The following is an 18,478-nucleotide window of genomic DNA, read 5'->3' on the forward strand; positions in this document are numbered from 1 at the left end:
AAAGTTTAGAGAGTACAATCAAACATATAGTATATGCTTTTTGGTACAAATATATGTATAATCTATGTCTTATAATAAGACATGACATATTTTTTCCACAAACATGTTTTCATAGATTTTATCATTATTTGCAATTGCGTTCAAACATATTATAAAAAATTATTTCACATCTTTGATAATAGAATTAATTAGTGCATATAAATAGGTGCAATAAGTACATTTATTGTTGTATGCCATGCTCGACGATAATGTATTCTCAATTCTTCCACATAAGCTAACAATTGGTCAATATATACGTAGTCTCTTTCTTATAATAAGATATGGCATTTGCCTCACATGTATATATCAATTATCTTTAGAATCGTTTGAATCATGTATGTGTGGGTGTGTGTTTTTTTTCTTATAAGAAGATGTATGAAATTTATTTCACATACTTATATTAATTATTTGTGTTTAAATTCATGTCTCTTTGATAATGAAATCTATTATTATATTCAATTAAGAATAATAAATACTATTACCATTGTTAATAATAACCATTCATTCTCAATTCTCAATCCTTCACTATATGACAATGGTTAGACTGACAAGTTTTTGTTTGATAGCACTGTAGACCTGACTCTTCACATGCGAGCCATTTTGTCTTCTTTATATGTAAAGCATCTTCTCCATTTTTCTTCCCGTTTTGATTGCAGTTCATTGGACTTAGAACAACATTTAATAAGTCGCGAGGAATCTTTCTGTAAACACCAAAGTCTCAATCAAAGTCTGCAGTTGAAGGGATAATTTCACATGCAGAAATAACTTAATTTATTCATCTTACTACACGTTTAATGTTTATTAAACACACACAAGCTTCTATAAATACCTGGCTTATGATAGAATAAGCAAACCATTCGAGATCCAAAGATTTGAGGGAATTTGGAGAGCTTAGTAGGATGGCAAGAATTGTGTTTGTGTTTGTGTGTATGTTGGCCCTCTCTGGACTTCTTGTATTTGTCCAAGGTAACAATAATCATAGTCATTCTTCGTTTGCTTTTTCTCTTTTCTAGAAACGTTGTTTCATCATAAAATAATAACATAATGTATGATATTGCAAATGGCAGGAGAATTAGAGAAACAATCGCCCATCAATATACAGACTCAGTATGCTACGAGCAATAAAACTCTTGGGGCATTGAACAAGAGTTATTCATGTGAACATGCAACAATGATCGATAAAGGATATGAAATTCAGGTTACTATCTATTTCTCTACTCTCACTACTTCTCTTACCTTTTCTGCTACGCCTATAATTATTAATAGGAAAGGGAGTGTAAACTATACTGAACAAGTTATACAATACAGGTAGTGTGGTCTGAAGATGCAGGCAGTCTTGAAATAGATGGGGTGAAGTACGGATTAAGTCAAACTCATTGGCATCACCCATCTGAACACACCATAAACGGCCTAAGGTGATATGTTATACTAAATATGCATAGTAAATGATGATGATTGTGCAACTTAAAACTATAATTTGGGTGTTGATATGTGCTCAGGTATCCTTTAGAGTTGCACATGGTCCACTTGTCAGAGGACAACACAAGGATTGCTGTTATTGGTATTCTCTACCAGTTTGGACTTGATGATCCTTTTGATGATCCTTTTCTCACAAAGGTACTATTGATTTTATATGGTTGCACTATAAGCTTATATACAAATATATGATTATGTAATATTTGTTTTAAAGTTTGTAAGGAGATTTGTGTCTGCTATAGTGTTTTTAAGTCGGTGAGATATGAGTTTGATATATGTTTTGAACTAAGCAGATATGGCCAATTTCGTCCGATCTCTTTCCTCATACATCCCTCTAGCACTTTTATATCGCAAATCAATATATAGAATAGAGACTAATGTTTGTTTTGGAAAGGTCTAAATCTTCCACATGGAAAAAAAAAGCTTGATTATTGTAAGTCATACATGAAACTAAGAGCTGACATTTTTATTTTTGAATTTGTTGGATGGATGCGAAATCTAACGTATTGATTCATACTTTGATGTTTCAAACTCTTTTATGAAACTCATGCCAACTGTTATGCATTGAGCTATATTTCATTCTTATAAAGTTTTCTAAAGAGATTTTGTTCAATGAAATTATTTTTAGTTTTTAGTTCTTATGGAAATCATTTCTTAGGTCAGATTTATTTAGCTAAGAGCAAAATACTAAGAGGTATTCATTCTGCCAAATTTTCTCGAAGCACAATCCTAGGCTCATTTCATTAAGATGTTGGAGTCTCACGCTCAACAAGATTTGGTCCTTTCAAATTCATGGTTAATTGACAAAACCATATATTTTCATTGTAAATCATTGTGAAACAGGTAGTAATTTCAGTTATACAACATCAACTCTCTTACATGAGAACAATGGAACTATTGCTCCCACGATCAATATTGTTGCATAATCAATGCCACTTAGTTACCTTATTATCTAATCTTTTTAATACTCATTTGTATGTAAACAAACCAAGGTATTTGTTCTCCACACCATTCAATCACAGGATATCCTTTAGAGATTTAGATTGTGACTTTTAACAAGCAAACTAAAAGATCCAAACAATTTTTCTAATATTTTTATTTAATTAAATCATTAAAGAATGAAAGTTAAATAAATATTTGATGTTTTAAAGTACATGTAATAGTTTTTGTAGAATAATACCCTAAAATTTTGAAATATAATATGATAGTGATGTATTTGATTGTCAATATTTTCTTGTCAGGTATTAATAGAGTTAATGTTGTGTGGTGTTCACAGCTTAAGCATTTTATTCCGGATATTGCCCATGCAAAAGAGATAGATGTAGGTTTTATAGATCCCAAGATAATTGAGATTGGAGAAGATGCAGCATATTATCGATATAGTGGATCTCTCACCACTTATCCATTCACAGAGGGGGTTACCTGGACTGTAATCAAAGAAGTATGTTACCTTCACTTTTGTCTTTATAGTAACATAATACATATTTTTAATAAGTACATTATAAAATATTGACATTGTAAATTATTTTATTGATTGGCAGGCGAAGACTACTACCCCTGAGCAAGTGCGTGATTTGTGGGATGCATTGTTAGGGGTAAATTTCCACATACTAAAACTATATTGCTACCTTCTCTTTATGAACATCTTCAAATTTAAGTTACATTTCATCATTTTAATATCATATAATGTGCTTCAAATTTGTGTTTATTGTTTATAAAATTGAAATTTATTATAATTAGTTGCTATCGATCATCAGAAATATCATAACATTTTTAAATATAATAATTATATTTATTGCAAAATACTTGACTAAAATAATTTTGTTTGTATAACAGAAGTCCAACTCACGAGAGCTGCAGCCACTAAATGGCAGAGTAGTTGAATTGTATGAAGACACCTCAGAGACAAACAAAGTGGAGAAAACAATCCTATCATCGTCATCTTAGAAATATTTCTAAATTTTCTATGTTAAGCTAATAATGAATAGTTTAAGACTGCTACATCTCTATTATAAAATGTTGCTTGCAAGATAATCAATCATTTTAAGATTTTTGAGCTATATTATATCAGTTGTGGATTAGTGTTACATTTTGATGGAGCTTATTTTTAAAATAATTATAGTAGTTTTTTATTAATAAAATGATTTTTGAATAATATTGAACAAGATGTAAAAATTTATTTAATGTATGTCTAATGTTTTTAAGATGTTAAATTTAGCTATTATTGATAATAAGTCAATTTTGGATTAATTTTACTATTGAGTGGGAGTATTTTAGTGTCTTGGCCCTTGCTATTCTCGTGGTTTTCTGGGTGGTCACATTTGGGGTCTACATTCTCTTTGAGTTGTCTTTCACTATGGAAGCTTTTGTAATCTTTTTAGTCATTAGGGTTTCTGGGTGGTTGCTTTTGGCTTCTACTTTTTTTTTGAGCCAACCTTCATTGATGCTTGTAGCTTCATCATGTTGACTCGTGATAGCTTGATGGTTGGAGTAAGCTACCCAGTGGATGTTTGTTTGTCCTTTTCTTCTCTTCATATGGAATATTATCCTAGGAGTTTCAGGATGTTTTTGGAGCCAAAAGATTGGGAGAAGCCTTTTCTTGGCTATGCTAAGGATGATATGTTAGCTGCAATGTTGTTTTGTGATTGTCCTCACATTCGTAGAGGAATCAAGAGGATTATTGGGCATGAGATTCTATTTCCTTCTAGTAAAAGATTAATATATCCATCCCACATTCTATTGGTTTTTTTGTCCAATGCTATGGATTTATTGCAGTCCCCATTTCATTTGGAGTTGATAGCTTCTAGGTTTATTAGACCTATTTATTTGCACAAGGGTAAGCTTACTAAATCTTGTTAGAAATATGATCTTTGGAGTGGTGTTTTCCTCATTGGGAGTTTGTTCCATCATCATGCACTCCTCAGTATACATAGTCTTCACATGGTTTATGAGAGTATCAAAAAAACTCTAGAGAGGCAATCTTTTTGTCCTGTGAAAGCTGCATTGCAGCAATATGGTGGTGGCTTACCCAAAATTGTGTCAACAATGTGCATCAGATTGTCTTTGCTTTATATTTGTTAGAACAAGAACCTTCTTAGGCCTCTGCTCCACCTATGTTTAATCCTTCTTCTGCCACTTCTGATCTTACTCTTAAGATTGGTAATTTTGTTCCTATGGTAGGGGATATGGAGGAATAATTTTATTTGGTTGGTGTTTTTTTGGTTTTTTGTTTTCCACAATTTCTGTGTGCAGGTTTCTTCATGGAGTTACTTCAACATTCTAATCAGAAAATGAATTGGTTGATTGGCTTGGCTTTGTAGCAATCTTCGATTGATATTTGGTGGCACCTCATACATATTATATATGTGAATACTTGTACATTCTAGCCAAATTGTAAATTGTACATTTTGGCTAAATTTTTCTTCTTCTCTTCTTCTTCTAGTATATATTGTAATTTGGGAGTCTCATTCCTGGAACATATAACCAAGTATGTGTAACTTCCATCTTCTTTCCCTCTTTCTTTTCTCTTTTCCTTCTTCTTGATGGGGTAATGAACAGAGTTTTTCTTCTTGATTCTTTTCTTTGGGAGCTCTGTATCTTAGAATCAATATAATATATAAATTTTAAATATATATATATATATATATATATATATATATATATATATATATATATATATCAAGTGGCATTTTCACAATTGCTCAAATAAAATATTAAATATATATTTTATTTTTAAATTAGTTTTTTAGAATTATTAAAGGTATTACATTTCAAGAATATTTTTTGTATCTATGTTTTGTTATATTCAAGGATTATCATTTTAAAGCATGTAAAATTAATAAATAAATAGTTCGTTTAATCGCAATTGTTGAATATGTTCTATCATATTTTTATCTTTAGCTAAAATAAAAATACTATTTATTTTTTGCTTTTGAAGGTTTATTATTTTATTTAATAATTAGTTTAAGATCTATTAAAATTTTGATCATAAAGTTGTTTAAGGGTAATATTTTTTCCTTAAGTTTAATTAAAATTATAAAATTGGTTTTTATATAATTTTATATTGAATAACCTTGTTCGATAAATTTTAAGTTATTATAGTGGATAATATAAAACTAAACATTTAGCCAAGACACAAACGTGAAAATTTAGGAAATTTGATTTGCTACTCCCAAGAGAAACACAAATTAATGATGGATATAATGGAATTATCCTAATGTACAAAAAAAAAAAAAAAAACTTTTTCCTACAATCACTTATTGACATTGTTAATGCTACAAGATATTGGGGGGTGTTGAATTAGTAGTACCAAGGACTCAAACACTCCCACTAATACTTTCCACAAGACATAACATGCATTGGAAATCTAACAATATAACACAAAAATAAATCAAACATCTGCATATGCAACACTTCAACACAAGTATTTTTCATGTAGAAACATCTAGTTAGAGAGAAAAAAAGTTAGAGGGAATTAGTACCCATAAATTCTCACTATTGCAATAATAATTTTCCCTATTAGGAGAATTATATCCACCTAGTCAAGACTATTATTTAGCTTGGTTATGAACTTATAATAAAGATTTATTTAGGTATACCTAGTTAAGGGATTTAAAACTCCTTCTAAGATTCACCTAGTTAGAGGATTTTGATCTTGAAACCAATTAGGATCCCACATACATAATTAAAAGTTACCCCATTAGGGAATTTAGCTTGGCTACCTACTAAAACCAACAAGTAATGAATGGTCTTAAACACACACATGATGGATTATAGATCCAATTAGTATTGGACCAATGCTCTTTTCTAGATTATTGATAACACACTACATTGCTTCGACAATAACAAAAATCAAACTAACAATTGCCACACATGAACTTTTAAATCCCCTTTTTTATTTTTCTTAAGGTGATGGAAAAATAGGCTAAACATATTATCCTTAGTGAGCTCCAAAAGAAATTTGAATTTCGTGGTCGAGTGCCAAAACCTTGAATTTTGTGCCTTAATGTTGGCCTTATCTCAACTAACCACTTTGACTTCTCCATAGAGAACTTAGTCTTAACTGATTTGTTGAATCTATAGAAGTATACTATGTCAGTTAAATACTCTTCATACCGTGACATGTAAACCTCCATTGAATTATAGATAGATTTTATTTCGAAAATCATTTCACATGTCTCTAATAGACATCACCTATAGTCAATTCATCATAATTCATGAACTATACTATTGCACATCCAATTTAATAGGTTTACCTTGTAAAATGTACAATCAACAATCATGTCTATCTAATCAATCTACCCACTAACACCATTTATATATGACTTGGAGATCATTAGACTAATAGTAATGACAACATAGGAATGACTAGCCAACCAATCTAACTCATCCGATCATGTTTCAAGTTATCACTAAAATAAGTAAATAAATTAAAAAATATGTAGGAAAAGAATCCAAGTGAGCCATGGTAACAAGATTCTTACCATTAAACCCAAAGTTTTCTAGTGTTTTAAAAAGATCAACGCAAGGAGAGAAGAGATTTTTGAAAGGCAAAAACAAACAAAAAAAAAACCTGTGAAAAGTATTATGAATGTCATAATTCCTAAATAATGAGAAAGAGATATAGAGCTTACAAATGGCTGATTAAAATAACAATGACGTGTTGTAGTTGAAATGAGAGAGGAGAGCATCTCTTAAATAGAGATGGGGAGAGAACTTACAACAATAACTCACCAATCTATGAGTTCCAACATTCATAATAAGTATGCGCAAGGTTCAACATCCTCTTAAGGATGATAAACTATTCTCAATAATAAAGGAAATACAAGAATGATATATTCTTCCACTTGGACAAGAGGACAAAAATTACATAAGGAATACCTTGGTTTCTGCCAATTAAATGAATACAACCAAGGACATATTACTACTTCTAACAACCCCCTTTAATCAAACCCATTGGCATCACTCATCTGAACACACCATAAATGGCCTAAGGTAATATGTTATACTAAATATGCATAATAAATGATGATGAGTGTGCAACATAAAACTATAATTTGGGTGTTGATACATGGTCTACTTTTCAAAGGACAACACAAAGATTGTAGTTATTGGTATTCTCTACCAAATTTGGACTTCCTTATCCTTTTCTCACAAAGGTATTATTGACTTTATATGGTTGAACTATAAGTATATATACAAATATATGATTATTTAATATTTTTTAAAAAGGTTGTGAAGAGATTTTGTGTTTTCTATAGTATTTATTATTCAATGAAATATGAGTTTGATATAAGTTTTGAACTAAGAAGATGTGGCCAATCTTGTCAGATCTCTTTCCTCATGCATCCCTCTAGCCCTTTATATCACAAATCAATATATACAATGGAGACTAATGTTTGTTTTGGAAAGGTCTAAACCTTCCACATGGAAAAAAAGCTTGATTATTATAAGTCATACATGAAACTAAGAGAAAACATTTTTATTTTTTAATTTTTTGGATGGATGTTAAGTCTAATGTATTGAGTCATACTTTTTTGATTCAAACTCTTTTATGAAACTCGATGCATTGACCCATATTTTCTTCTTACAAGTCATTTTTAAGACACGTATTGCAAGTTTTTAAAGAGGTTTTGTTCAATGAAATTATTTTTAGCTTTTAGATTTTAGTTCTTATGGAAATCATTTTTAGGTAGAATTTATTTAGCTCAAACCAAATACTAAGGGGTATTGATTTTGCCAAATTTTCTTGAGGCACAATCCTAGGATCATCTCTTTAGCATGTTGGAGTATCACACTCAACAAGATTTGATCCTTTCAAATTCACAATTCATGACAAAACCATGTATTTTCATTCTAAATCATTGTGAAACAAGCAGTAATTTCATTTATACAACATTAGCTCTCTTACAGGAGAACAATCAAACTATTACTCCCATAATCAACATTTTTGCATAATTAGTACCACTTAGTTTCCTTATTATCTAATCTTTCTAGCGCTCTTTTTTATGTAGAGAAACTATGCCAAAGTCTTTGTTCCACACACTATTCAATCATGGAGTATGCTTCAAGGATTTAGATTGTGACTTTTAACAAGCAAACTAAAAAGTCCAAATAATTTTTCCAACATTTATTTAATAATTTATTTTTTATTAATTAAATCATTGAAGAATGAAAAATAAATTTTTTTTTTTTAAAGTACATGTAATACGTTTTCTATAATAATACCCTAGAATTTTTAAATATAGTATGACCTTGATATATTTCATTGTCAATATTTTCTTGTTAGGTATTAATTGAGTTAATATTGTGTGGTGTTCATAGCTTAAAAATTTCATTCCAAGCATTACCCATGCAAAAGAGATAGACGTAGGTTTTATAGATCCCAAGATAATTGAGATCGGTGAAGATGCAACATATTATTGATAGAGTGGATCTCTCACCACTTATCCATTCACAAAGCGGGTTTCCTAGACCATAATCAAAGAAGTATGTTACCTGAACACTTTTATCTTTACAGTAACATAATACATACTTTTAATAAATACATTATAAAATATTGACATTGTAAATTATTTTATTGACTGATAGGCAAAGACTGCTACCCCTGAGCAAGTGTTTGATTTGTGGGATACATTATTAGGGGTAAATTTTCACATAATAAAACTTTATTGCTACCATCTCTTTATGAAAATCTTCAAATTTAAGTTACATTTCATCATTTTAATATTATATAATGTGCTTCAAATTTATGATTATTGTTTATAAAATTGAAATTTATTATAATTATCTAATATTGATCATCATAAATATCATTTCATTTTCAAATATAATAATTCTATTGATTACAAAATACTTGACTAAAATAATTTTTTTTGCATAATAGAAGTCCAATTCATGAGAGTTGCAACCACTAAATAGTAGAGATGTTGAATTGTATGAAGACATCTCAGAGACAAAGAAAGCAGAGCAAACAATCCTATCATTGTAATCTTAGAAATATTTTAGAATTTTCTATGTTAAGATAATAATGAATAGTTTAAGACTGCCACATCTCTATTATAAATGGTTGCTAGCAAGATAATCTATCATTTTAAGATCTTTGAGCTATATTATATCAGTTTTGGGTTAGTGCTACTTTGTGATAGAGCTTTTTATTTTTAATAATTGTAGTATGTCTAGTCCTTGCCGTTAGCCAAGAGATGATAGTTTTCAATTACTTTTGTAACATTAGTTTGTTTTGGAAAATCATGTAGAATCTGCAAAACATTAGGTCTTGAACAATATTTCTATTAAATTGAAATTTTCTATAATTAATTCTCATTTTCTCATTGGCTTTTCCAATTTATCCTAATAGTCTTTTCCCATTTTAATGAAAAATTGCACATTAAATTCATTGTTTAAGGGCTAACACAATAAATTCTTATGAGATTTTTAAAGAATTTATTTCACTATTCAAGGGCTAACATGTAATGATTTAGAAACAATAAATTCTTATGAAATTTTTTAAGAACTTGAAGAACTAGCTGCATGCATTCCACATCATTTGTGTTTCCACCTGTCTTATTAGTATTTCCACATTATGCATGCATTCCACAGAGTGATACATCATCTATCAAAAGAATGCATAGATACTTCACATGCCATGTAGTGAAGGCCACCATTGTACATGTCAAGGTCTCATTTTTTTTTCTAAATTCAGCCATGCTTAATTTTTAAAGCCCACTTCTCTAAGAGCTTAGCATAGCTACAATGAAGATGGCAAGAAGTAGTAGTGCTCTTTTAAATGCAGAACTTCTTTCAGGCATACAAATTCATCATCCTCTACTCTCTTTTGTCTCTTAATTTTTATGCCCTAGCTTTGGGCAATAGGAATGTGAATATTAAGGTTTTTGAATTTCTTTTTATAGTTTTTCAATTTCCATACTTTTGAATATGACTGTTTGGTTTGTTGATAGTATTTTATATACAATTTATTAGTCCCTTCCTCCTATAGGTGGGGACTAATTTTTTATTCCTAACTTTTAGTATTAAGTCTCATCTCAAGAATAGTAAAAATAGGAAAGAAATCCCATAAAAATATGATCAATTCTCATTTCTTATTAAACATTATTTTTACATTCAATTATTCTACACTCTCATTGGCTCCTTGCCATTTTATCAGTAGTCTTTCTATTTTCTCCACACAAAGTTGAGAGGAAATTCATATTTACCAATGGAGTGTGGCAAGACGTTTCATCAAGAAATGGAATTATGCAAGAATGCATAATGACAAATGGAGGTGTGTGAGTCATGGAGCATGGCACTATGCATGAATGTTTGTTTCTTACATTGTAGTCTAGTCAGTAATTCCAAAAATTTACTAAGCAAGTGATTCTTCTGTTCAGCCATTACTTGTAGCAAGATCGACATCAATACATAAGAAGTAGTTTATTAAGTACTAATAGCATTGGGCCCACCATCCAAACCAGCAATAGTGGATTTAGTAAAAACAAGGTTTGTTAGTGTAACTTTAGTAGTAAATCCATATGCATTTTTTTTATCCACCTACATCCTTTGCACAATAAAAAGCTTGCCCAACAATGATTTAGTTTATTTACTCTTAAGTCAATATATGATCAAGTCATATGAAGATGGAGTATAGTTTTTATTCATCTATCTCAATAATGTTGAGAGAATGGATTGATTTCTATCTCAATCAAGACATTGCACATGTGGTTGGCTTCCTCGAACTAAATTTCCATATCTACTTCATACAGATACACTCATTTAACAAATATCCTAGTTACATGTATTTTTAGGTATTTCATGTGTTACTCAACTTTCTTGGGTAGTGTTGTTGAATGACATCAAATGAGTGGGTGACTCACCAAATTTATCATTGTGAGTGATGGCTTTCAAAATTATTAATGACATAAACGAAAGATTGGAAGAAGCTTGTAGTGGAATTCTTTCCTAAGAAAACATCTTGGATGTGGTTCCTCATGAATCAATCAACAAGGTCTTGAACTTTTTAATTCCAACCATAGTTTTCATCTTTATCATTAAGTTTTCCATATTTGTGAAGGTTTTTTTTTAACAGAATTTTAGTGTGTATTTTGAAATCTAGAAGAGCATTCTATCGATTATCACTAGGGGGAGAGACATCCTTAGCTTCATAAATTTAAGAATTGTTCTTGACAATTTACCCATGCCTAGTTTGAATGTAATTGAACGTATGAGTTTCTCGTCTCTCAAAAACTTAACATTCACAGATCCAGTGGCTCTATTAGATAAACATTTCTATATTTGTTACTATTGATCTTATCAATAGGCACTTCCATTGATTTTTTTTCTTAGAATATTTGATTTTTAGGTGGGCACACAATGAACAGAGTGATTTGCTTATTGTTCAATAATAGAATACACAACAACACGACCAATGAAAAGAAACAAGATCCAACTCTTGACCAGACATTTGCTAATCAACTTAACCTCATTTGTCCCACAAATACAATTCTTGATTTTAAGAAAGGATAATCACATCCAATTATGTTGGACAATAAATATTAGGTAGACCTTCTCAATAGACATGAGATACTTTTCACATTTGACTAGACATGGTGATTGATTTTGTAGTTAATCAAATGTCCCTCTTTGAATAATTCATTTTGAGCATGTTCAATAGTTCATTTTGAGCATGTTGAAGATGGGTTGGCTAGATATCCTCATAGGTGCTATAGTTACCTAGGTGGTTTAGCCTATTTACTAAGTGGAAGCATGAAAAACACAATTGGAGCTAGCTACACAAGCTAAGTCATAAGCATAGGAAAGATACATTTAGAGATTTTTTATATGTTGATTGAGTTTAAGGTTTTTATGTTTTTTGTCTTCAATTTTTCTTAATATTCTCATTGTAAATTTAATTTACATTTTTATAAATGGATTTAAAGGTTGATTCTCACTGTATGCTCCTAAGAATTTCATAAATAACTTTTTTCTTTTTCAATTTCAAACAATATATCAAAATTTGAGTCTTATTTACCAAGATTTCCATAATTGTATTTTAATTGTAGCCATTTGTAAACTATATGAGTTTTGCATCAATTTTTAGATTTCCACACATCTATTGTTAGGAATCTGATTGAAAAGCTCATTGTTGAAGATCAAAGAGGAAGATTGTTGTTTTCAATCATTATTTTGTCAAACTTGCTACTTGTAGGAATGGAATTTGCTTATAAGATCTAGTACTATCACTTAGTTGATTGATGAAGAGGATTTGATCAACAAGATGTAACAAGAGAACCTAAGGGAAAGGTTGAGTTATGGTGTTGTAATGAAGTGCAAGGATCAATTAAGATAATGGTTAAATGATGTATTCATAACATACTCAAAGATACAGAGATTGGTCACACTTAGAAATATTGGAGGAAGAAGTTGTAACAAGGTTGAATACAAAGCTTAAACTAAGATCTTTAGTCGGTGTTGAGAAAGTTAGTTGAAGCCGAGAAAATTCTTAGTGCCGAGTGATCTTCAGGTGTCAAGTGAAGATTAGGTCTTGAGCATCAGGCAAATCTTAGTTAGTGTCGAGTGATCTTTAGGTGTCGAGCATTAGGAAAAGCATAGTTGATGCCGAGTAACATAGTATGTGCTGAGCACCAGTATTTCAATAGTGCCAAGCTGTAGCATTATTTCAAATGTCAAAGATTTTCCAAATTTGAGCCAACAAAGTGGTTGTCTTGAATTTTGTAAACAAGTTGGAAGATAAGGATGATGAACTAGTGGCACATAAATCTATGTATACCATTTTTTGGGTGAATTCTACAAGATTATTCAAGAAGTTTCTAGAGGAAAAAAAACATGGGTTAGATGTAATGAACACTACCTAATCCATACAAACTAAAATTAAAGAATGGAAGAATTGAGTAGGAAAAGAACTTCAAGACTTCTATTTAAAGAGTCATAGGTCAAGAATCAAAGAGTTGTTGATACTATTGCTACTGAAGAGCCAAATCTGCAAAGTGGTTAGAAGGGTGTCAAGGAGAAGTCATCTAGGAGAAGGAAGAGCACAGAGGCTCTACTTCTACAAGTGGTCATGAAGAGATGATTGCACTGGTACATTGAGCATGGAGACTCAAGGAGACTAAGCTTGAAAGGAGGGCAAGCTATCAGGGTTGCAATGATTAAAGGCCAAGCAATGGTATGAGCTAAGAAGTGATCTAAGTTCTACAAGTTAAGTTGTATGTTGTAGTCAGCTCAAAGATTTTCTAATACTCTGTAGAAATTTTATTAGATCTGAAAATCCTATGGACTTAGGTTGGTTTAATAGCCATTTGTAAATCCTTTAATAGGGTGGCATTCCAAATGAATGTTCTAAACTCATTTAACTAGGCCCACTTCTAATAGGGTGCTTAAATCCTCTAACAAGGTCACATTTGATAGTGTGTTATAAGCCTTTAACAAGTAAGGCATTTCATACAGAATCACTTTGGAAGAGTGAGAATTGAGTAACATGTTACCGATGGTTTTTCCTAAATGGGGTTTCTACATAAATCACTGTGTTATGTGTTGATTTATAGTAACTTGCTGATTAGAAAAGATAAAGCTTGGATGAATGAGCTCACTACACTTAGTGAAAATTTTGAATAGGACATTTGGACCTTGAATAACTGATTCACCCCACCTCTCAGTTATTCTAAAGCATTTCTAACAATTGGTATTAGAGCCATCTGCTGATTTTGTTTCAACATACTAGAAGTAGGAAGATCAAGATGTCCAAGAGAGAGTTTCCCAAGCTCAACAAAGATAACTTTGCTACATGGTAGAGTCTAATGAAATTGCACCTTGGATCAATAGCTGATTATGCACAAACCTCAATTGGAATAGAGCATGTGCATCTAGCAGGACCTCTTACTGTAGATGATTTAAATAAAAAGAAGGAACACAATCAAGCAATGTTGGAGATTGCCTCTGCACTTAACTATGAAGAATATGATGACATCAAAGATTGTGACACTGCATTCAAGATGTGGAAAGCCCTATCAGATATCTATGGAGGAGATCAGGATGTCTAGAGAGCAAAGAGAGAAAGCTTGATAGGAAACTTTGATGACATGAAAATGGAGGAAAGTGAAAATGTTGCTCAATATGCTGCAAGAATGAAAGAAGTGGTAAGTGCAATAAGAAGTCTAGGTGGTCAATTGGAAGAAGAAACTATCATCAGCAAATACTTAAGAACTCTACTCCCTATCTATGCTATTAGAGTATTAGTCATTCAAGAGCTGAGGTGTGTACAACAGAACAGACTAACCTTTGAAGGAATAGTGGGAAAATATACTACATTTGAATTGTCCAATTTTGATAACTATAGACTTGAGAACCTTGAATCTACTTTCAAGTCCAAGATGATAATAAAAGACACTAAGGAGGAAACATCAAGCAAAAAGAGAAGAAAAGGAAGACATGCATCCAGTGATAGTAGCATAGATGAGGAAGATGTGGAACAATTAGAAGCACTACTGGCTAGAAGATTCCATAGAGGAAAAGGTAAATTCAAAGGTAAGCTCCCTATCATGTGTTTGAATTGCAATGAAGTAGGTCATATTTCTGCAAGATATACATAGAAGAAGAACTACAAAGAAGGAAATAAGTATAGGAACTAAAGAGAAGATGATAGCAAAGACTACAAGGAGAAAGGGAAAAGATGTTACATTGTTCAAGAAGATTCTGATGAAAATGATGATGAAGTGGTTTATGTGGCCTTGAAGGATGAATTAGATAAAGATGAAGATGTAGAAATAGTATTGGTTACCTACATGAACAAGAATGACAAGTGGATCATAGACAATAGATGCTTACATCACATGATAGGAGATAAAAGTAAGTTCATTACATTTACTCAATATGGTGGAAATAGTGTTAGATTTGGTAATGATGGTCCATGTCAAATCAAACGAAAAGGCTCTATTAAGCTCATAGAGAAAATTTCATGTGATAATGCATGCTATGTTGAAGGATTGAACTACAACTTGTTGAGTGTATCATAGTTAGGAAATGTAGGTTGCAAATTTGAATTTGAAAACAAAATTTCTAAGATCTATGACACTGATGGAAATCTGATGGGAAAAGGTGAACAAAGTAGGAGTAATTTGTTTTACCTAGATATGGAAGATGCAACATGTCTTGTTTTTAGACTTGATGATGTATGGTTGTGGCATAAAAGGTTGTGTCATGTTAACTTTGATAATCTAATCAGCATTAGCAAGAAGAACAAAGTTAGAGGGTTACCTAAATTGAAGGAACCTAAAAATACAATGTGCAAACAATGGTAGCTAGGGAAGATGACTAAGTCTAGTTTCAAAAGGAAAACAGACACTTCCAAAGAAGTGCTAGAGTTAGTCCATACAGACTTATGTGTTCCAATAGAAGTGCAAAGCTACCTAGGAGATACATACATAATGCTACTTCTAGATGACTATTCTAGGATGATAACTGCTATGTTTCTAAAGAAAAAATCTAATGCATTTCAAATGTTTAAGTGATATTTGGCAAAATTTGAGAAAGAAATAGGAAAGAACCTAAAATGCCAAAGGTCAAACAAAAGAGGCGAGTTCACATCAAAAGAATTTAAAATAATTTGCAATGACAAAAGTATCAAAAGGCAAACATCAACACCAAGAACTCCACCATAGAATGGTATTGTTGAAAGAAGGAATAGGTCTATGATTGATTGTGCTAGAACCTTAATGATGGAGAAAAATGTTGCACTAAAATATATGAGAGAAGTTGTAAGCACTGCAGTTTACACACTAAATAGAGTTCAAGTCAAGAAAGGTACAAATGCAACACCTTTTGAATTATGGTATGGTCACTCACCCAATGTCAAACATTTCAAATTATTTGGTTTTAAATTTTATATCCTTAAAGATACTAGAAATGGAAAGTTTGAAGCAAAAAGTGATGAAGACATATTCCTTGGATACTCCACTAAAAGTAAGGCACGTAAGTATTTGAATACTAACACTAATAAGATTGTGGAGAGTGAAAATGTAAATTTTGATGAGCATGCAAAAGTCTATGTTGATAAGTCCAAGAAATCAAAGGATTATAGATCCTTTTTATACTTCTATGAATGAATGACTATTGAGGACAATGTTGTAAGTCAAGTTGGGAATCAACAACAAATTTTAGTATCTACCAAGTCTCAACTTGTGAATGTTGAGCTGCATTTAGAAGTCGAGCTGCAAAATGTAGAAAATGCACATTCTGGTTCTAAAAATAGTATACATGAAATAAATGATGAAGTTTTAGATGAAAAAAAAAATGACTTTGAAGCTGAAGGACCAAACATGGAACAAAGAATAGAACCAAGATTATCTGAGTATGTGACAAGACATCACCCTATAGATCAAATCATTGGTGACAAGGATGCCAGACCAATGACAAGGAATAGACTGAGGAATTAATCATGTCTCTTGAGCAAGGTTGAACCTAAAATAGTGAAAGATGCACTACAAGATGATGATAGTATAAAACCACAGAAGAAGAGTTAGATCAAATTGAGAAGAACAAAACATGGTCTCTAGTTCTTAGACTAGCTGATAAGAATGTGATTGGTACCAAATGGGTGTTTAGAAACAAACTTGATTAGAATGGTGAGATAACAAGAAACAAAGCTAGGTTAGTTTACAAAGGTTATGCACAAGAAGAAGGACTGGATTATGGAGAAATATTTGCCCCTATTTGAAGAATAGAACAAGTAAGAACATTACTTGCATATGTTTCATACAAAGGTTTCAAAGTCTACTAGATAGATGTTAAATCTACTTTTTTGAATGGTATACTAAAAGAAGAAGTCTACATAGAACAAACAGAGGGATTTGTAGATGAGAAGAACAAGGACATGGTCTACAAATGTTAGGATAAACCACGGACAGAAATAAAAACTATATGCAAATATAACCAATAACAGAAAATAATAGAACACACAGAAATGAACACAAAGCACCAAGATTTAACGTGGTTCACCCAATCCCTGGGCTACGTCCACCAAACAGCAAGTTCGATCTTATTACAATCCAATGATTACAACCTGATTACAATTCGTAATCCCTTACAGCTCAATACCACCGCAAGAACCAATTTCGTATCACCACACATAAAAATACCCAACCCTAAGCCCTTTTTATACAAGTATTAAACTGCTTTAGGGTTATAACATGTCGGCCATATGTCGGCCATAATATGTTAGCTACTTCCCAAAAAAAAAAAAATTCGGGGTGATGCCCCGAACCCCACTATTTATGAAGTATGTACAGTACTTTCCTGATCAGTCACCACAATCTAACAATCTCCCACTTGGGGACTAATCAGGCTCCACACTAAACAACAATCTCCCACTTGGAGACTGATCCTGTAGCAATACAACTACTACATGGGGCTCCCACTGGATCAAACCACCCTGGACTCTACTGTTCTTTTATTCACATTTAGTCTAAAAGACCAACTGAAGCTGAAGAGGAGTTTAGCTTCTCCCTTGTTACAACCTTTGTCAACATATCTACTGGATTTTCATTGGTATGTATCTTCTCCAGCTTTAACTGTCCATCCTCCAAAACTGATTGAATGAAATGGTACCACAACTGTATGTGTTTGGTCTTAGAATGCAGAGCTGAATTCTTAGCAAGATGAATGGCACTCTGACTATCTGTGAACAAATAATTATCCTTCTGAGGATGTCCCAATTATTCCAAGAAGAACTGAAGCCATATCATCTCTTTGGCTACCTCTGTAGCAGCAACATACTCTGCCTCTGTAGTGGAGAGAGCATTAATCTTCTGTAGCCTAGAAACCCAGCTCACGGCTGCCCCACCAATAGTAAAGGCATAACCTGTAGTACTCTGCCTGGTATCAATATCCCTAGCCAAATCTGAGTCAAAATAGCCCTATAAATCAGTAGTAGAGCCCCCAAAGTGTAAACACTTAT

At 31.7% G+C, this 18,478-nt stretch overlaps 1 protein-coding gene across 1 annotated transcript; it reads left to right on the plus strand.

Moving 5' to 3' along the window:
* The first annotated feature begins 895 nt into the window (after positions 1-895).
* Positions 896-3,532, plus strand: LOC149541115 (alpha carbonic anhydrase 7-like). The gene is made up of 7 exons (XM_089799823.1): positions 896-1,005; positions 1,107-1,237; positions 1,348-1,454; positions 1,539-1,656; positions 2,792-2,956; positions 3,057-3,110; positions 3,352-3,532. The coding sequence occupies exons 1-7, from the start codon at positions 939-941 to the stop codon at positions 3,460-3,462; spliced, it is 753 nt and encodes a 250-aa protein (XP_089655949.1). The 5' UTR covers positions 896-938; the 3' UTR covers positions 3,463-3,532.
* Positions 3,533-18,478: the final 14,946 nt, after the last annotated feature.

Source organism: Cupressus sempervirens, chromosome 9, assembly GCF_028749045.1.
Source record: "Cupressus sempervirens isolate cs-2001-9-10 chromosome 9, ASM2874904v1, whole genome shotgun sequence".
Lineage (NCBI taxonomy): Eukaryota > Viridiplantae > Streptophyta > Pinopsida > Cupressales > Cupressaceae > Cupressus > Cupressus sempervirens.

Excerpts from the sequence above, each read along its gene's own strand:
- LOC149541115 (XM_089799823.1), top strand. The coding sequence starts at position 939 with ATGGCAAGAATTGTGTTTGTGTTTGTGTGTATGTTGGCCCTCTCTGGA. Across the intron at positions 1,455-1,538 it reads CACACCATAAACGGCCTAAG|GTATCCTTTAGAGTTGCACA; the intron begins GTGATATGTTAT and ends ATATGTGCTCAG. Across the intron at positions 3,111-3,351 it reads TGTGGGATGCATTGTTAGGG|AAGTCCAACTCACGAGAGCT; the intron begins GTAAATTTCCAC and ends TTTGTATAACAG.